Here is a 22,092-nt window from a genome sequence, read left to right on the forward strand (position 1 = left end):
TTCAATATGCTATTGAATAATAATTCATATTAAAATAAACCCGAATGTTTTGGCTAACACTCGTCATGGGTAATAATCTACTAGTTGCTGACGATTGCCCTGACGAGTGCGAGTTTAAAATAGGTGGGTTTATTTCAATACGGATTTATTATTCAATTGAATAATGATAAAGCGATAAAGGATATATTGTGGACAGATCTGGATGATATTCGTGTAAAGTGAATCTGTATATATCACTGTTTTAGCTTCCGAAATATTGATCTCATTAGTTTGACAGATGCAATATATCTTGGGTTTTGTCGATTTTTGTTGGATTGGTGCTCATGTCTATACCCCCTGTTCAGATATACTGCTTCGAACTCTGCTTATTGTGTCTGCGTAATAATATCTACTTGACTTCTCGTCTTCAAACACTGGGCTCCGTGTCGAGTTTGTGTAGAGTCTATCGAAGAGATTCACGGACAGTAGCATTGATTTTCGCCGAACACATTCGTCAATGGCAGCAGCACTGGCTGTCAGCTCGTACACGTCTGTGCTCCCGCAGGTTGTGCAGCACCATCCTGCAGCTGCGGCAGCCGCGGCGGCAGCGGCGGCGGCCCAAATCTCGGCCGTATCTTCCGCGGGACACAACGCTCACCTGTCCCCGCTGAACATGGCTTCCCATTCCGGAATGCAAGCCATGCTACCATCCGCGCCTCCGTCCTTCGGATTTACACAAGAGCAGGTCGCGTGCGTTTGCGAGGTTTTACAACAAGGCGGTAACATCGAAAGGCTTGCTCGCTTTTTATGGTCGCTACCTGCTTGCGAGCATCTGCACAAAAACGAATCAGTCTTAAAGGCAAAAGCTGTAGTCGCTTTCCATCGAGGAAACTTTCGCGAACTATACAAGTTACTAGAAAGCCACACTTTCTCTCAACACAATCACCCTAAACTACAACAGCTCTGGTTGAAAGCACACTACATCGAAGCGGAGAAGTTACGCGGACGGCCTTTGGGCGCTGTCGGTAAATACAGAGTGAGGAGGAAGTTCCCATTGCCGAGAACGATTTGGGACGGGGAAGAAACCAGTTACTGTTTTAAAGAGAAATCACGGGCGGCCTTGCGGGAATGGTACGCGCACAATCCGTACCCGTCTCCGCGCGAAAAGAGGGAACTGGCGGAAGCCACAGGTCTGACAGTGACGCAAGTTAGCAATTGGTTCAAGAACAGGCGACAACGCGACCGCGCTGCAGAAGCAAAAGAAAGGTAAATCCGCGCCTCCGTTTTTAAGTGCAATTAATATTGAAACCTGACTGATTCTTATGGCTTGGCGACACTTTAACAGAAATATCGGTATCAGCCGTTAGAGGTAATTAATATCCGCAATTTCGTGACTTCGCAACTTAGTAGTAGGGAATTGTAGAACTATAAATTGCGACTGTTGGACTGTGAATATTGATATATTTCTCATAGCTAACAGGCAGATGTGGCCAAGTCACCATTGGTGCTCTATTACAAGTAGAAGTAACACCTAAAATTCTACTCAAATACGCAAGTAGAAATGGTGATAGTAAAAAGCTAGTGTCACGCTTACAAACGTACAGATACCACCTTTCTAGTTTGTTACATGCTGCCTATGCGTGGCGATGGCTGTAAAGCTCTGTAATGAATGCTCTGAAGCCTTGGGAATGTGCCACAAACCAGATTAGATCATTTGAACATGGGGAATAGCGGTTAAGGTGCTAGTCGTCGGTTTTATCGGTATCAGCTGAAAAATCCTAAATCGGTCAGGTTATTGTAATTAATACCCTTGCCGAGCAAAGCGTGAAACTAACATTTTCTGAATCTGTACAGAGTTTACGTCTTCGCCATGTGTAACTTGACGCGTCAATCCGAACGCGTGTTGGTTTTGCGATAGTGTGAAACGGGCCCACGAGTGGATTTTCGTGTCGCGCATTGTAACTTGTTTTTGTCCGGCACGCTGCTACATCCCACTTAACCTTCCGAATCGAGGGTGATCCATCAATAATCCGACGAAAATTTCGTGCGGATTGATAACGCCTTCTTGGTGTGATCCGGGAAAACTCCGACATCGATACCCGGTACCCAAATTTGCGACATAGTCTTAGTATTTCAATATACCATACTATAATATACTATACTATACTATACAAGTGATACGATTGTAAATATGCAATGTTCTCTTTCATTCACTATACTACTTGCTGACGATTACGCTGACGAGTGTCAGCCTAACATAATCGAGTCTATTTCAATATAAATATATTATTCAACTCCAAGAGCTTCTGCAAATCTTAATATTGACATTTAACTAGTCAAAATTTTGCAAATTCACAAAATACGTGAGAGTATGCGATTCAAATAACGAAATCTCGATAATTTCCAATTTTTTGATCAATCCCATCGGCGTGTCGCAACCGGCGTCCGAAAATATTCCGAATATCATTCGCTCGAATTTATTCGCCCGTTTCGTAATACGACATTATCCCCCCGCTGTTTTGGGGTAAATATTTACGTCGATTGGGCTTTATTCAAGATCTCGTCCGACCCGCGCGGGGAGCGGGCGAAAAAATGCTGGGAACCGCCTGCGATAAAGATTTGCGTTGCTTACACTCTTTACGCTTCGCTCTTTTCCCACACACGTACACGCGGCACTGAAAATAGTGCGCCGAAATTAGATTTCTACGAGTACCACCGTTTAACGCACCTTTCAGCTATAGAAAAAACCATTAATTTGAGATAGCGATTTTCCCATCGCGATAGACCGACTGATCGCTATACTCGCTGATGTCGGAGTATATTCTCGATAGCGGAATTTAAATTCCGCGGCCCGCAAATATTGCATTCATGAAACTACCTCGCGCCATTTTGTTTTGTTGAATTCGCACGTATCAAATATTTATATTACCGAGTGCTGTGCGCTCTGAGTAGTAGAATAATCGTTGATCATTACGATCAAATTACGCGCTTAAAGTGATGTTAATCGATCATTATGCACTGTTGTAATAAGCGACCCGTTCACCTTGTCAAGCTACTATTTTCCGCTTTCCAGATATTTTTCGACAGTATGTGCTGTAAACGATAATAGTGGATTCTGCCAATTTTCAACCTATGGCGTTGACTTTAAATCGAGTAAACGACACTTTTGGTAAATACTTGGACTTTCAAAGCCCTCCAATGAGTAGAAATAGTCAAATTCACCCAATTCGTACGGAGATATATATCCCAGTGATATAATTGTATGGTTTTTGTGTACCACCCCCAAGAAACACGAAAAAGATGGTACAACAGTTCCCGCTACAACCCTGGAATATATTTCCATAACGATTGGTGTATTTGATATATTTTTTGACCCATTGGAATGCATGTCAAAGCACAATTTGGTATACTTTAAAGTGCAGATTACCTGATTAACCCCCGAGGGTGAAAATATATGGACACCCATTATAACCCATGGATTTACAGTGTGTTCAATTCCTTTCAGGGATGGCAGCGAATCCGGAATGCCAGGCGGAATGAGCACCGACGGCATGGTAACGCCCCCACATCAAGGCCTCGAAGGCAGCGTATCATCCGGCCACGTCAGCAGCCCGAACGCGATGATGGACCAAAAACCCGGACTGGAAGCAATGCACGGACACCACCACCAGCTACCTCCTCACGTGCAGCAGATGATGCACCATCCCAACGACCCGATGATACAGTCTCAAGTTCACAGCCAACAAGGCCAGCATTCGCACACTCCACCTCACGGCCACCACGGTCATTACCCGCAGGGTCCATCTCCCCCGTCTATTCCTAACAGTATGATCATGAGCACTATGCAAGACCCGCATTCGGCGCATGTTATCCACGCCGCGTCCACTGCTGGTCATTACACTATGGCTGGTATTCCGCACGGGTTGGGTCATCCTCACCACGACTTGCATTATCAACAACAGCTTCATTCTCAAACCGGTCACCATCAATCTCCTGTTCCAGGGCTGCACACACCCGCGTCACAAAGAGACAGTATGATGCACCACCCAATGCCTACCACGACCTGGTCGACATAAAACCTCTAAAAGTATCGCTGTATCAATCAGAAATAGTCCTGATACCGGTGCAGGATCGCTGGTTTCAACTCGCCATATAAAGTTTGAATGATACAAATTCAGAATGGCCATCGTCTAATTTTGTGGTGAAAGATATTCCACTAGGGCAGGGGTTCTTAAACTTTTTTTATCGCTCAAAGTTCTGAAGCCGACGACCAAGAAATAAATTTAAAAGGGCTTCATTTTGTGCCCAAAAATCTATTTAGGCTCCTTGAAAAAGCTACCTGGTGACTAGATAAAATGAAAAGTTCATCTTATCAAGATCGACTCTATTTTGGCTGAAATTTGCTAGCTTATTTTGTAGTTGATGATGTATTCCCCTACAACTATATATAGTTCGCCCGCCCCAGTTTAAGAACCCCCGCTTCTAGGTATATATACTAAATGGTCATTTCGTCGGTTTCATAACAATGCAATACTGTATACGTACCAGATATTTGAGCTTGGCAAAAGTAGATATTCTACTTTTTACAATTAGGGGGAATAAAAGCCGATGCAAGGCTTACTGTGCTATTCCTTTCTCTAACAGCAGTAATTATTTTAGAACGCGTTTCTGTTCTTTTGGACCAAATTATTTATGATAGCCTCGCGTGAAAAGTTACGTGGCGACCTGTTACGGATGTCAAATCGGTGCTGCATATGTTTACTTGTTTCAATAAAGATTATTACGTTTTCGTTTTTTTAATCTCATTTTTTCGTATTGAATATCAATAAATGACAATGAAAGCAATCGTGTTTTGTCGTGTGCGTTTTGTCATACTTTGAGATAAAGCAGCGGAAATATGATTTATATATGAAAGGTTGATTTGCCCGCAGAAAAACTAGTTGTAAGCCGTACAGTTCGGAAGTTTTGTCTTCGTCTTTATGCGTCTGAGAGCACCGATGCAATATGGCCGACTAAGCGAGAAAGCATCTTCCGTTGGTAGTACTGTACATGCGCGGAATTTGTCAAAATTATATTCTTACCATCCGGTTTTAAAATGCAGCGTCGTGTCATTTCGGTGTAGATTTGACCACTATGAGAAATACGATTTGGATTCGTGAATCAGTCCTCTGATATATGTATACGTATGCAGTAATTTATTAAAAATGTAGGCCTACATAACATCTACCATACAAGATATAGCCGCAACTCCCTGTAAAACAACTTAATTGATTCAGAAGGCCCGAATGGTATAGTATACAGACCTTGCGTCCATAATTCATTGTGGTTCCTTCAAAATCATAGTATCACTGCTTGTATCTTTATTCACCTCCTCACACTCTAGATATCTAGTTACAAACTTCTAGTAAAACGGCACATGTCATCATCGAGGTGTTACCTAAGCTGAGGCCGAAGCGTTTATACGTTTAAACAGTTAGCTTGCAATCCGTAGGCCATTTTGAATTCGATATTATGTGGCATTTCATGCGGCGTATGCACGTGAGCACCATTCAGTCGGTGATATATTCTGCAGTAAATGGATTTCTTTATTAGAACAAATGATCTCGTTTCGAGTTGTCAGGCAAAGGTCACATAGTGTATGCTCCATAATGTAAGGTGTCTGAGAAATGCCATCCTCCATTCTACTTCTTATCTAATGCAAATATAGAATTTTGGTAGATTTATGTCATAAGATTATATAGGATCAGGGGAAAATCGGAAAATCCTTCTCGGCATGACAAATCTTATTTGCAGAACTTTGGGGGTTATTTATAGGATTTTCGCTCATCCGTTTCGTGGCGCGTTAGTTGATTATTTTAATTTAGCATAAACAAAATTAAAGCTGCATCAATTTGTTATGAGCTCTTTCAGGTGTTCACCTCCCGGGGAGAATTAAGCAATGTAACTCAGCAGTGCATAATACCGTCTGTGCTTTCTTAGGAACGCCTTTGAAACGCGAATTTCGTCTTTCGGACTGTTTTGCTACAGACGGATTCGACTTCAGGCGAAATGATATTTTCGCTACAAATAACTCGAAGTCCTTGGCGATAAGTAGGCTTAACGTCATATTTCTCAGCCAACCGAGCTGCCCCTTCGGTGTCAAGTTGCATATGTTTATATAGTAGCAGGGGTGAAATTTTCTTGGAATCTCGCAGCCATCTGTTTGCGAACAGCCTACGAAACGTTCACATAATCTCGGAATGAGGTGTTACAAGTGGAAACTAATAATGTTTGTGTTGCGGGAGAGAGTGAATTTCGCTTCGTATATTTAGTGTTGTTACGTATTATTTCTAGATGTCGAAAGACTTGAATTATTTCGTCGTTAATCACAAACTATTTGCTCGATACACAATCATACTGGAAAATTGCAATTAAATGTTATACAGTTTAGGATCGTTTCGTTGTTGTTGTTGTTGTAGTTTGTGTTGTTCATGGCGTTTGTCAACTACTATGGTCATTTACACCGGGTCAATTTCTTCATTTTTATTCCGTATAGCTGCTGACTTGTAGCTCGGCCCACTTCTAGGCTTTTATAAGACACCGTTTCATTGTGTGTATTATTGCTAAAAAATTGTCCCCTTTCTTAGGATCAGTCACAAGCACTGTTTGTGCCCGCAACCAAATATACACAATACATACATGCATGATTGGAATAGATATCTAATTATCAAAGTCTCAACCTGTAGTGTATAGTATATGACATCATATTAACATTGTATTGTGACTCAAAGATTCGCCTGCCCCTTCCTGTTAGTATGCATACAACCGTGGCCGTACTGTTGCAGTGCATGGACAATGGACATGACATATCGCCGGACCACCATTTACGCTTTGGTGCCGAATTATTGAAATGACTCGACACCACAAAGCTATAAGCCTGTACTTAAGCAATCCTAATGTCAATCATTTTAAGACTCTGAAGAGTCCTCATAAGACACCGTCAAGAGTCGGACAATATGTCATTCCGCACGCGTATTCACATATTTATAGACAATATCTGGCCGGATAATATTAAGATGTGTTACAGATTCTCAACAAGCCGAACAAACTGCGCGGCCAAAAGTGTTGCTAACATGACGTGTAAGAGTGTTTAGTTACAATCGCATAAACCTCGGCGATCCTCTCAAGTACCACGGAGTGATATATCGACAGCGTGTAATATTTCTGAACGCCGTAATCAAGAGCGGAGCGTTGACTCCTTCAGTAAAAAAGTACACTTTCATACATCATCCTTCACATTTTCGGAATAATCTGGAAAGAAGCCTATGGCTCTCAAAACAAATCCCCTAACGATCATCGTACTTCTAACACGTGAGGGTGCATGGAATCGTTATCCTTACCAGAGTATCTACCGGGAATTGACCGCGTAAATCTGGTTAAAACCGTTGAATAAAAAAGTAGTGCTTCAACGATCACGCAATTCCTATAATTTGATGTTCATTTCACTTTGGTTTATAAATAATTTCATCCTTTCAAAACACAGCAAGATTGCGATAAAACGAAAAGTTATTTACGGTTCATTTTCGTCGATTCCTTTTATGTTATCCCGGTATGCATGTCTCTTATTTGCATGCTGTAGGCCAAGGTGGGTGTCCGATTAAAAGACTACTCCAAGTCATTTCGGTGCCCTCCTATCTTTTCACTATATCGCAATCTCGTGGTGACTTGATTTGATAAAAATATTAATAAAGTGATGATGAGGTGTCGAAATGACTTGGAATAGTCTGTCAAGCAAACAGGCACCTTCGCATACAACATATAAATACGGAGCATCTTCATTGATTCATAAGTAAGTGTGTGACTACGCATTCTGCCAACTGTCATGATCATAATATGCAAGACTAGACGTCTCAAACCAAGGTGGGTGATAGCAAATTGCCAGAGGAATCGAAAATATCTTGCCTAGAGTGAAATCGCTCGAACTGTCACAACCAGCAAACAAGCTGAAGCTCCAGCACTCGACACAGCAGAGTTTTGGTGCGATGTACTAATTGAAGTATTACGAACAGTCGAACACACTTTTTCCACGTAACTTCAACGTTTATACTTTGCTGTGACCTCGCGGAACGGAGATGAAAGTGTTCACCGAATCGCTGTCAATACAAAACACAGAATTAGCGTGGATGAGCCTTGCTTAATATTGTCTACTCTTTTGGCGGTCTCTCGTTGTAAAAGCAGATCTGCTTGCAAATTTAGAGCTACTCCCGTATGCTCCCAGGATTTGGTTTGAAATTGTATATAAATTTGTATCTGATACCTCCATATAACCTATATTGACCCGGTGTACCCGCGAACTCATAGTTAAAATAATGTCTTGGAAGTCATCTCTTTAATCGACATTGTATTGAATCGGGTGTTTTCGACTCTCTTTCAGTAGTAAAGTCAAACCAACGTAGTGAAATATTCCTTAATTCATTTGGCCTTATCTGCATGTCAAAAATAATCAATTTTGCAATGAGAGTTTCGAAAACTGAAAATCATTCGTGTGTCCTATATGCGGATATCACGCGTGTCAATCTATATTAAGAGAAATGTCCTGTTTCTAGTTCATTGGGTCTATAAGGGTAGACTTGCACAATATATTTATAGATAATAATTAGTTGTGTGAGCGCTACGTATATAGGCAAATGGATATATGATTACAATCATCGCAGCCATATGCATTGTTTTGGAGTGCAACCATCGAAATCACATCCACGGACTATTGATTTGCTGTATCATCATGACCAATTTCATTTTGTCATACTTTGCAAAATTTTGAGTTGGCAGTATGCTCGATCATTGTATTTTCCGACACTGTATCATCGTGCTAAAATGCAGCGGCACATGGCGCCATTTTGTTTGTTCGGCGGACAAAGTGCAATCGGTCGACTTTCTATCACACACTTGGTAGAGAGATAATGGTTCAAAACATTTACAAATCATATCATAATGAGGCGGCACCAACAAAGAGACTGGTGATTTCTCTAAAAATAATACTTTTCCTACGTCAAAGCGCTTTCTATATGTTCCACAAAAAACGCATTTGGAGAGTGCCAAAGTGACAATTCGATATGTCTAAAATGAATCGAGGTTTTCCAGCTTCCGAACATATACTTCCTAGGGATTTGTATTTTACCGGTTATTACGACTAATGTGAGTAAATTGCTGTAACATCCACTAACCTTTTGTAATACGAGCCGCGCTCGTAGGTTCACTGGAACGATCGATGTTATCCGAAGTTCCATAATGACTGCTATTGCACAAGTGTTTATTCTGTATTGTATAATATTTCCTTTGTTTACGCATGTTCATGCAAATGAAAGGTGTGCATGGGAAATCGTAATTCTGCGCACACGTTAGGTGCATCCGATAGCGTACATTCTGATGTACACATTTTAATGATCATTTGCTATTCTACCTATAAACAGGAGCATGCAGTATATGCTGGTACACAACCATGTTCTGCGTCTACCACGATGTACACCACCGTTACATGTCCGAAGCCATGCCTAAAACCCTCGCCAGATGTTTCCTTGCAGTAATACAGATAAGCCCAGATTTTTTTGTTTTGGGCGTGAGAACACTGGATTTACAGACTCTTCCTGGATTCGAATTGATGATTATCGCGAAATAATATGAGATCTGGACAATATATTGCATTTTGACTTCTGCACAATTTTGATTCAACGACTATAGACTTAACTTTGGACATGATGAATGAATCAATCAATCCGAAATATGGATTAGAATTAAATGACCTCATATCTGACATATGTAGTTGAAACTCAATGTCTTCATTGTATATAGTTAGTTCCTATTTTGCTTTCGGGATATTGATTAAAAACGTCTTGCTATTCTTAATTATAATAGAGGACCGCACACAATGTTCTACTGGACCACATCACCGTTGTGAGAGGAATTATAAAGGCAACCACAAACAAAGTTATATGCCGTGATTGCTTTCACTATTTTGAGTTCAACAGAGACGGCCTCCGACCACAGCGCGTTCAGACTGGGTTCTTTAAATGGAAATTCTGCCGACGACAAGGACATACTCAACTATATATACGTTGATCTTCGCTCACATTGCTTATTCCATGTTGTTGCAGTAAAGATATCATGGTTGAGACTATATATCGTATGAGTTTGAATATAAAATAAGGGATATTTCATGTATCGTATTTGGTATATGTGAACCAAGTTATAAATTCAACCCGGTCGGTATCTCAAATGGTCTCATCGTTTACTTGAGTGATACATGAGGCAATTTACGATAGATAACGCGTGCTGTGATGATTTGGAGAACATTTACGAAACGCCATCCGGTTCTATGCTTGACCCCGCGATACAAACCCAGCCAAATGTCACATAATAATGTAGGTGACCTTTTAGCACTTTTAACAAGGAAAACTTATCGCGCCAAGGCAATCAGTGTCTAGTTAGACTGAGCAGAGAATACTTGTTAGATGAAAGTTCCGCCGTTTAGTCAAGATTCGTTTGAAACAAAAAGGCCAAACAAAATAACACCAAGTCACCGATGCATCAACCGCAACCTATAGACTGCCCATATTTCTCCCTACCTAACATCACTACGTGTAAAGTCATAAACGCCATAGATGCACTTTCTCATACGATATGGAATTGGTATAGTTGTACGCGTCCTATACGATCAAGGTTATCATTACGAACGATTATGTAACACATAGGAAACAATTTTCAACCAAGAATCGCATCGGTACAAATATCATTGTGACATCATCCCCGTCGCGCGGAATGAAATCATATTTTCAAGCCGGCACCAAGAAATTCAATTCTCCGGCATCGAGTTTCTCGATGAAACATAAAATGCCGACTAGCTGCCGTGGATTTTTGGGACAGGGAAATCGAGTAGGGGTGAAATTTACAATAACATTGTCGTGCGACTTTACATCAGTGGTATTAATCAAGTCCCTTTTACCTCAGCAGTGGCATCACCTTTCGCGGGGTCTGAGATGATGTAAAACAATGTAACTTTATACAAGCGAGCAGCCGCGACTCGATTTCCACGCCGAGCTTAGAGTGACTGGTTCTCAAGTGGGGCCGGGATCGGCGTGTGTCTCAAAAAGCACGCGTATGAGATACGCCAGAATCGTGCTTCCAGTGGAATCAAAAATGCAGAGATGCGGCCGCTGCTAGTCATCAGTCGACGGTGTAAATAGAAATGGTGATTTGAAACGACATGGGAGAATGAGCGTGAAAAGCGAATTGTTGGATACAATTTCAAAACCGTAATTTATAATGATACATCTTCGTGACTGTGTCGTCAATGCAAATACATGTCGAAAATCCCAAATGTAATCTCAGTACGGGACAATAGTTGCGTCTAAATCCAAACATGTAGCCCCTGTACCGTGGCAAACACCGTTAATTCTATTTTTCAACGAGATGGTCTCTTGCAGAAACGGTCAGAACACTGTACGTGTCATTGGTCGCTGCTAATTGGATTTACATCACAGCTTCTTACTCATTTCGCGCGACGGATTAAGTTCACTCTTAAAAGTCTATATAGTGTTTCTAAAAATATTGTTTTTGTAAATAAGACACAGCGTCACGAAAATTAAACGCGAGGTTTACACGGCTTTTAAGAAACTTTATCGCAGTCGGCTGGAGTCGGTTTCGCATTATGCAATGATGATTAAATACAGCAAGTCTGATTTATATGGTTTAAATAGCGAATCATTCTACAGTGTTGATTACTTGATTAGTTATACTGCCGTCAAACGTAATTGACAGTTTTAATTCGCGTGAAATCGTTACACATGATGAGGACTCAACACAAATAAACACTAATAAGTTACAAAGTTAGGGCTATCTAGATTTATATACGAATTGAAAATTGATATACTTTGTTTCTCAAATCCGCTATACTCCCAACGTAATGATGGAGATAAATACATGACACATGCAGTTTGACTTGATTATTATAATTGAAACCATAAAGTCCTATATACATACACATGGCTATACACCCGCAATATCAGTTTCAGGAAAACGTTATTCCAAGTTATTTAGTAAGCAAAGGAAACTTGAAGGCATATTTAGTATTTCATTGTATGATCAGCCCATTATACCAACCAGCCACATGTTTACAATACATATTGTGATGATAATTGTTTTCAACGTCCATTAGTTGATTTGGTACATATAAACAATGAAAACGTATGAAAGACTCATATAGTGGTGATCAATAGATTGGCGAGAAACTGCTCCATCTATCTTATTCGATTTGAAATATAGACGCGTAATACACGATATCGGTATATGAATTGCCATGTGTAAACGGCCGCTGCAGAGTCAAAATGGCGATCGCGTATGTGTGGGTTGCGATCGATGAGTGAAAACGTTTCAAAATCTAATCCTCAATTAACGGCTTACTCCTTCCGTCTACGACGTTCGACAACTTGCGAATGTATTCCTTAACGGGCCTTGATGTATGTAGCCCGAAGCCCGTCTCGCAATTTACTTCGGTATGTAATCTTTTGATATAATTTTCCTGCGCACAATATAATGAATTTCCACGCGAAATACATAGAAAATGTGTACACATTCGCTTGATTATCTAATACTGGATTGATTGTCGTCGCGTCGCGTCTGCAACTTCCGTTATTAAATACAGTATTGCTGAGATATTTCAGTATCGTTCAATTACATCGCTGAATATTGCGAAACTTGAACGTACTTCATTGCCTGGCGATCGAAAGATAGATATCGTCGTTTTCATGACTTTATATTTGAAGACATCTCGGCCACCTTGACCGTAGAGCAGAATTTGACTCCCGCTTCGACATAATGTCAGAATGCAAACGACAATTTACCTATCGGCGACCGTCATTTTGTCGAAATCGTAATTGCCGAGATAAGAAGCGTCTGGGTGGCCCTCTCGAACAGTGCTAGGCACAAGGGCAAATGAAACGTGCGTCATGTCAAATGCGCTTGGAAGAAAACATTACACTCATCTGATAAGAGTTGCAGATATATAGAAAATGCCTTCGGATTAGGACTATTATACTCGTGTCTGACAAACTTGAGGAATTAGTTTGACTGTTATCGGATCTGCCCGGGAACAACTACTATTATAACCAATGTTTCAAATTATCTAAACGAGGTTGTAAAAACGATTTTCCAGTTATTCAGACGGACTGCGTTCGTTTTGAGACTTCGGATGCGCGTGATTCATTCGATTTAACAATAGGAAGTTCGGTACAGCCGATAATGATTGGAAAATTGAGAAACGCCCTTAGATACCCTTCCCGTTCAGGGTCCGATCAGAATATTTTGGATTTGCATTATTCATATAATGGTAATATCCCGAAGTCGAGGCAATTTAATGTAATTTAGAATAACTTGATGGCAAAATGTAATGCGTGATTGTTCTATAACCTTCCACCCACGGTATCTAAATGTTTCGATTCGCTCTACAATTGAAAGCCTTATAGTAAAATTGAATAGTATATTCATATTGAAATACACCCGAATATTTTCGGCTGAGACTCCTCAGGGATAATCGTCAGTAACTAGTAGAGGATTGGAAAAAACATTGCATATCAACAGATGAATAGTAAAATGCTGTGCTATTGCAGCGATGTGAGATCAATAGCAGTACGTGGTGTACAAGGGTGCAGTGGCATTATATAACAGTGGGTTGCAATGCATAACTGCGTGAATTTAATGAATTTGCAAAAGTAAACGTAAATAAAATAAATGCAACAAATGTGATTTTTCATCTATTGATTTTTTCATCATCTTCCCGACCTAACTCTTCACATTCTTACTTTTCAATATTCAATGTGAATTTGAGCACGTTAAATATATTCCCTATAATCCTTTTCTTGTGCCCCGGGCTGCCTGCCCCATAATGTCGTTATTTAGGAGCTCATTATAAAAAATAAATATCAATTGATTTTTACACCAGAGTGGATCCAAAGAATGCTTTCAACATAGCTCTATACGCAGTTTCACAAATAGGTTTTGGATAGGATTTTACTTCCATTTTCTAGCACATACCGTCATTCATTTTTATTTAGAATTAGGATTTCCGGCGGTTTAATTAGTTATTAGAAGGCTCGCCTAATATGGTCAACTGTATATATGAGATTAATATTGCTTCCTTCGCGGTTGCGAAGACGAGGAACTCTCCTTCGAAATTATTTCTTAGAAGTCCAAACTATAAATGCTCAGGCTCACAGCAATATGGCACTATGTACTGCTGTATATATCGGTAGAACAGGTTTCGGAAATATTCCGCGATATCATCTCGTCACATGAGCTATCTACACCCGTATTACCTTGTTTCAGGTTATACCACATTATGAAGTCAATTTCAAATCGCCTTATCTTTCCGCGTATCAGTGGTGTGACTCCTAAACCGCCCAATTATAATGCAAATAAATAACTACAGAGAAGATATTTCTGGGTATTCGTTGGTATACAATATTGATTAAGTGTTTTAAGAGCAGAGCAACAGCATAAATCCAAGGACATTGTATACGATAAATCTAATGATTGATTTATCGTTTAAACGTTGAATGCCTTTTCGAGACTTGTAATATATGCTGTAATCAATATCGGCACTTGTGGTGTGTTGCATGATAAAGTTCAAATATTAGTGGCAAGATAGCGCAGTGGTATAATCCGCGTCTGCAACACCAAAGGGTGCGGGTTCGAGTCCTACCGAGGTCGACTCCAGAATTCCTATCTAAGAGTTGGAGGTTTATCTAGGCTCCTCCTCGTCACCTCATCCGCGTTAGCGGTTTCTTGCAAAAAAAGCCTAGAAGTGGGCCGTGCTATAAGTCGGCAGTTACGGAAATAATGAAGAAGATCGGTCTGGTGTAAATGACCAATGTATAGTCGACAAACACCATGAATACCACAAAACAACAACAAAGCTCAAATAAAAACACCCCCCTCCAAGAGAAATATAATATTTACATACATATTCTGAACGGGGGATCTAATAGTGCTCCCCAATTGGATGATGCTCCTTTTTCGTTTTACGTTTCAAACGTAGATAAGTTCAATATGCAATCGAATAATATTGAAATAAACTCGAATATGTTCGGCTTACACTCGTCAGGGCCTCAGGGGCAATCGTAGACAACATAGAGAATTGTAGGGATCATTGTACAATGTACAATTAGGGTTGTCCAAAATTTGGAAATCTTCAAAATTGTCTGTTTCAATATCTCATTCTAGATATCATTGTTAAACAACAATGTACATCGACAATGGTATCACTGGTGACGTCGTATTTGGTGATTAGATTGTTGACTATTTTGAATTCTCAACTAGTCGCTGACGATGACCCATGAGCAGTGTCAGCCGAATACATTCAGGTTTATTTCGTTTTGAATATATTATTCAATCGTATATTCCTTAAGTTGTATGGGTAAAAGTTTTCAGTCTCTGGTACATCAGACAAGGTTTTCGTACGAGACCCTTTCATTTATTTGTACTGTGCATAGCTTAAGATTAATACGTATATGTATGTAATCATTTGATTGAGTGTGATGCCTTACACCGGTTTGACTCCACAAAGCATAGCGCTTCGATTAAGCCTCGAGTCAAAGTCGCCCATATTATCTTTCTCGCGATCTCATTTCGTCTCGTCAGAGTTCAATTTGTTTGCTCTCGAATGACAGTAATAGCTCATTTCCCATCCGTATAATATTGTGACGCAGCGCTTCGTGTCACCAAACGGTGCCTCGCGATAAAAGCACCGACAAATCTGCCCGGGTGTAATCGCCTGTCTTCAAAGCGCTCCACGTAATACGACGCGGCGCGATCTAACATGCTCGATTTTTAGGGTTTAGACAATTTTTCTGTAGAAATCTGTCGTGAGTCAACTATATTTAATAGCAATTTTTCGCTGCCGAATTAGACTTGATAATTCGCGCCTCTGCGTAAGTCCAGCGGATCTACTTTTCGCGTGCTATGAATCCTATACGTAACGGACTTTCAGAGGTGGTCAGTGACGAAGCATACATTTTCCAAGTACTATAGTACAGTGGTTCTCAACTGCGGGTCCATGGCAAGTTTCCAGCCAAATCCCAATTCCACAATGTAAGAAGTTGGACACTTATCTATTAAATGAAGAAATAAAATATCAACTTTTAAATTGATTTAGAAGTTTGGACGTATGTTTCTGCATGGTATAGCTCTTACGTCACAATAGCGCAAGTGTTATACGGAACTGTTTAAAAGTAGCATAGACAAATCGTTTCGGACAAGTTATATGTGAAAGCTACGGAGACTTTTAAATAAATTTCGTTAAATTCCGACAGTACAAGTAAGCGATACGTACAGTATAATAGAGGCCAGCGAATAGCAAAATCGCATTTCTTTCAAACAATACCAACCAATCACAATCATGTTACCATTAGTGATCTTTATCAGGACTTCGCGAAGTTCGCCAAGCAGAAACTTCAATAGAACCACACATCAATATATCGTATAAAAAGACAGCATTAAATGAAGTTTCCAATAATACATTTGAGTTGCATGCGTATATTGCAATTAAATTTAGGGGTAATTTTGATTCTTGCGATTCCGCGAGGTCAAATAGGTTGAGAGCGACTGTTTTTTGGGTTTACCCTTGTACTACTTACTCAAGGGGTTGTGTTTTAGCTTACTTTCACTTCTGCACAACAGTTTTTTGACAAAAGTACTACCTTTTTGCACTTTGGATTTCGTAAAGTAGACGTCGTTTCAGGTTAAGTGTGCGAATATGACTCATAACAGCCGTGTGAAATAGCCCCCGTATCTGTATCTGAAAATATATTGAAATTCGAAAATTTTGAAATTCACAGCGTTATTTCTACTCTACTTGAGTAACAAGATAGCAACGCTGATTACTTTGACCAAACTTTAATCACAGTAGTAGGCTCCATATGCGATGGCTCGGTAGACTGTGCAGTAGACGATTTGCCATATTTATTTCGACAATCTCTTCCCAGGACACCACGCTTTTACTCGATAAGGAACGTTATTATTATATGTCTCGCAGCGATTCGGGCGTCATTGAGACAGATCGCTTTTCGGAAGTCGAATCGCCACCAAATAATTGTAATAGATAAGGCTACGAACCACCGTGTAGGAAGTAATTAGGCGGCGTAAGTCATTGCGCAGCGATAATGATACATTAGCGTCGCAATGCCGGAAACGTATGACTTCGGAATCAGATTCAGACCTATCGGTTCGCCCAACACGGAAACGCGTCTGAAATATATATTAGAACTAATAATTTGTCACCCGCTGTATTATATAAGCTTGGACGACTGTAGATAATTCTATCTGTTTAATCACACTGATTCTAGTGATATGCCGGGAATCTAATCCTAATCTAATTTGTGAAATGTTGTGATGCTTTAATATTAATTGTAATGTAGTATCTGGTTTGCCTGAAAATGCTTTAGGTGAACTGTATAGTGCGAAACGTGCCAAGCTTTATGTACGGGCATTAGCTTATGAGAATGACCTCTCACTTGACCTGAACCTAACTTGATTTACGTTTTATATTTTTTCCAATGCGGAATTGAATTCAATTTCCGTGTTTTTGTGAAATCAGTAATTTTGATTCTAATTCAGAAAAGCTGAATATTTTCTAGTTGTGCAAATCCGATATCATGACATGCATCGGGTTTCGTGAACCTGTATCAGACGGGTATTCCCAGTTTTCCCATATAATTTCGAAGTGTGAATGTTGTAGGCTATATGTCACAGATTCGTTGTCATATCATTTGCGCTTTGTAGAACACAATTGAATGTATTATGTATGGTTCTTGAATACTTTCGGTGCGTGTATACCTTGTCATCATTTTGCTTTTCGCATTAAAACGATCTGTCCTGGTTTCATGTTCCGCTGTGGCTGTCTGTTTTTGGATTTGATAAAACGCAGTTCGTTTCGTAATACACACCGAGAATGGCGAGTTCAGAAAATTGCACTCCGCAGCTAGAATTTTAATGGGCATTTAATACGGAATGAGAAATTCGATTCTGGATATGCAGAAAATGTTTTTCGGGGTATGCTTAACGATGAAGCTGCTGTGTAATTTCTGCATCATATTATTTTCGTGTCGCAAATATTCCCGGGTCGTATATCGTGTCAATACATTATAAAGTCATTACGTTCGTAATAATTTGCAGCATAGAAAATACTCTTGCATGCATTAGTTGGATTACGATTTCATCAAAATTTGCAATGAATTCGCGATACTACGTCATTAACAGTGGTGCTTTCGTGGTTTTCTGTTGCTATTAACGAACTCCGTATACTTTCTTTGATGTATGCCGACAGGATGAGATTGATTACTGCGCAAAAAGGCATTTAGAACATAATTTACCAAAATACTGAAAACGAACTCGTGTATCTAAGACCAATAAAAGGTGTAGAGTCGGTGCCTTTACGTAAGACTATACATCCGAAATACTACACCTTAATAGAATAAGGCAATTCGCTAACACTGTCGCCAAATTGATCACGTATAAATATAGTGGGTACATGGTACATTCGTAAAGTCTTGCGCGACGAAATATATTTAAATAAATGTACCAAGGGCCACGAAAGGCAACTTCTTAGTTGAAGGAATATAGTCATAGTGATTTAGCATATACGCGATATGTAAAATTGTCAACAGAACTTTACACAAGGAATAACATATACGTCCCTGGTGATGTCATCATACTGATGGCTACTCATTGCGACGTCACAACAATATGAATCACATGAAATATTCAAATATGTACCTTTTTTGCGATCACGAAGAATATAATGACATAGTTCCACTCCGCATAAAGATAATTTGGCATATTTTCGACCATACTTCATTGCACTTTGAGAGAATGCCGTGGATTGATCACGTCTTCACAAATATGCCATCTCCGCTAACGCTAGCTTTGTAGTAGCCTACCATACATGTATTTATGCTGCGGTACGTCCAATCGAAATTTACAGACTTCCAAAGTGAAAAATATAATCGAAACTATAATTTGGTTCTTATTGGCGAAGGAGCGCAGAATTCAAGTTCTCAAAATAATCATTTCGCACAACTCGACACAAATTGTTAGAAGTATAACACTCTATTCAAATTACAGTTCTCGAATCATTGCACCCATGCAGCCCTAGTGTCGAGTAGCGTAGTGGTATGTTCTACTGTTGCAATATCAATGGTTTGTAGGCACCCTTCAATATGCACAATATTTGTCGCGAAAACGTAAATAATGAATAATAAATATTAATCGCTATACTATATTCGACATTGCTTCATATCAATCGATACGAATTGTGAACACTTTGAGTGTAAACGTATGTGATTTGATATCTCTGCATGGAAATATTGCATATGTCACTTCCGTCGTGCGGAGGTATCAAGAAGCAATTTTATTGGTCGCAAATGTATGTTGTGACCAGGAAAGAAAGATTTCATTGATACGTGTAAATTCTTTACTCTGTATGGTACAGTTTTTATGATATGTTATTGTTGTTCCGTCGCTTATCACGATGCAACTATTATGCGGTTGAAACTTATTTTCAAGTATCGCGTTCTTTACTTGAAAATACAGACTACAGGTGTTTAAAATGACACAAACATGCACCTGCATTCGTTAAAGATTGCATGACTGAACGAGTAATATGTGTTGGTTAGGAAACATAATATTCGAACCTTTAAAATATGATGATTCCAATTTGCCGTGAAAGGAAACAAATAATAACGCAACACCGAATCCAACTATTTTTAGTTTAATTGCGACCAAATTTGGTCTCTTTCATCGAAAATGACTGGTTTGACAAATATTTCTAGCATTGCGTATAACATCATTTGCGATAGTGTTGGTGTTTTATTTCAAAACACGCGAAACCACCGACATGACCAAATACTTGCAGTGGCTGATTTTCGGTTTAGTATTACAGCCCGTACGTCAGACAAAATGGACGAAGTGATCTATCACGCATTTTGTGGCATGGCGACAAAAAGATGGTGATGATGGCAATTCAGCAGATGTCGTATGGCTCTTGAACTCGCTGAGGAACTGAAAAATAGACACGATTTCAGTCTTCATGTGAATGTATGCTTCGTTTTTCAGTCATCCTTTTAAAAGCAAACTTATGCATGCCATTCTTTGTGAACATCTCGAACAAGTAATGAGCACTGAGGTTGGTTTCACCTGGCTCCAGGGCCTCGTGGATATAGCGAAGGTCGTGCTGACTAAAAAAATGTTGACATCACGTTTCACCTGCGGCAACTTCTATTCTTCTCCTATCTAGAGTTCATAATATTTCCCAGCACTTGGCTTGAAGGTAATCATGTTGGTAGGCCTACCTACGGAGTTACAAAAATGGGTTTAACAAGACTTTAACTGGAAAATGAGGAGTCAACACAATGACTCGGACTCGAGTCATAATACCATGACTCGGACTCGACCCTCTGCTCGCTGACTTGGACTCGTACTTGACTCGGTGTTGAATTGAAAATGCCTCGACTTGACTCGAGTCAAAACTGTCAAAGTGAGATTGACTTTTGACTCGGGGCCTTGTGACTTGGTTACAACCCTGCCGTACATTCAAGTTGATTCAACTATACTGAACGTTCAATATGATACCTTACAAGTGCATAGTGAACAATAGCACTGATCAGTGATCAGTGATGATAACAGAGTTACCCCAAGTCCTCATTCGGGACTCGAGTTGGGAAAATGCCCTTTTTTTAGTCGACACAAGAGTATTTCCCGTAAAGATTTTAGAACCAGCGGTTTTCTAGTCCGAAAATCTAACTTTTGTGATTTGTAAAAAGGATCCCAAAATATGGTAACCCTAGATCAGTGGTTCTCAACCTTTTTGTCCCCGCGGATCCCTTTTGGGCCGTCACGGACCCCCGCGGACCCCCGACGTTTTAGCTAATTATTAGCTAAATATTCGCACAATCATCATCTGCCTTATGCAAATGATAACTGTAGGGCTAGTCATAAACAGCAACAAAATGACTCTTCTTCAAAATTACCTACTATTCATGTAGAAATTACGTTGACTTTTATTATTTCAAAGCTAATTCTGCAACCGTATTTCTTGAAATACGTAGTCGTGCCTTGAAAATCCGCACCTTCGATTTATTATGTACGCATGCTGAAAATCCATTTAGACCAGTGGTTCTCAAATTTTTTTAGACACGCCCCCCTTTACGATAGTGAAAAGATTCTCGCCCATTATTGTCATAACACAAAAAAAAACAGAATGCTAGCAAACCCAATGGATAGTTTGATTGCATGGATGGTTATACTTCTTGATGAGAGAAGTCTTCAATATGTAATTCGGGCTAAACACATAGCAACAACAACGAACTGCAGGTAAATCACGCTAAAATAATTTTCTGTTGACCACATCTTTGTGCCCTCCTTCAGATTCTTTCACGCCCCCCAAAGGAGGTGCACCCCCTAGTTTGAGAATCACAGATTTAGACAAAGAAAGTAATATTAACGGGTAACGCTTCCGACGACACAATTGGGCATGATCGCACCAATTATGGTACCAAACACTTTTTTTATTGAGCATTTAACGTCAAGCCTGTTCATTTCTATCTAGCAGCCAATCTTGAAGTTATTATGGAAAAGTGGTTATGTATATCACAGGAGAAAATGGATTTTTGTAAACATATCCAAGTGACAGTGATTGACCTTACTAATGCAACTATTTATTTTTTACACAATCCCCAACAAAACAGCAAAATATTTGTACCAGTAGGATATTGGCAATTAGCAGCTAAAATGAGTCTTCCCAGCAGGATATTTCATCTTTGACAGTCATTCTGTTGATGTGGGTTCTACTGCTAATGAAGAAAAATGCCTCGTGATTTTCCTAATTTATAAAATTACAAATTCGATTAAAAACGATCTTGTAAATTCAGAGGCTTCGCGGACCCCTTGGAAATGCTTCGCGGACCCCCGGTTGAGAACCGCTGCCCTAGATTATAATATACAACATCGATAATCGATATTTTCTAGTCAAAAATTATTATTGTTGTTTAAATATATATACAATATACACAAAGTCATAAATGTATTCCC

At 39.7% G+C, this 22,092-nt stretch overlaps 1 protein-coding gene across 1 annotated transcript; it reads left to right on the forward strand.

Annotated features, from left to right (window-relative positions):
- The first annotated feature begins 345 nt into the window (after positions 1-345).
- LOC145441986 (homeobox protein six1b-like) lies at positions 346-4,152 on the forward strand. The gene is made up of 2 exons (XM_080319949.1): positions 346-1,245; positions 3,485-4,152. Exons 1-2 carry the CDS (start codon positions 497-499, stop codon positions 4,053-4,055), a joined length of 1,320 nt encoding a protein of 439 aa, XP_080176075.1. The 5' UTR covers positions 346-496; the 3' UTR covers positions 4,056-4,152.
- Positions 4,153-22,092: the final 17,940 nt, after the last annotated feature.

The sequence above is a fragment of the Botryllus schlosseri genome, chromosome 6, assembly GCF_051294905.1.
Source record: "Botryllus schlosseri isolate E-star chromosome 6, Bs_hap1, whole genome shotgun sequence".
Lineage (NCBI taxonomy): Eukaryota > Metazoa > Chordata > Ascidiacea > Stolidobranchia > Styelidae > Botryllus > Botryllus schlosseri.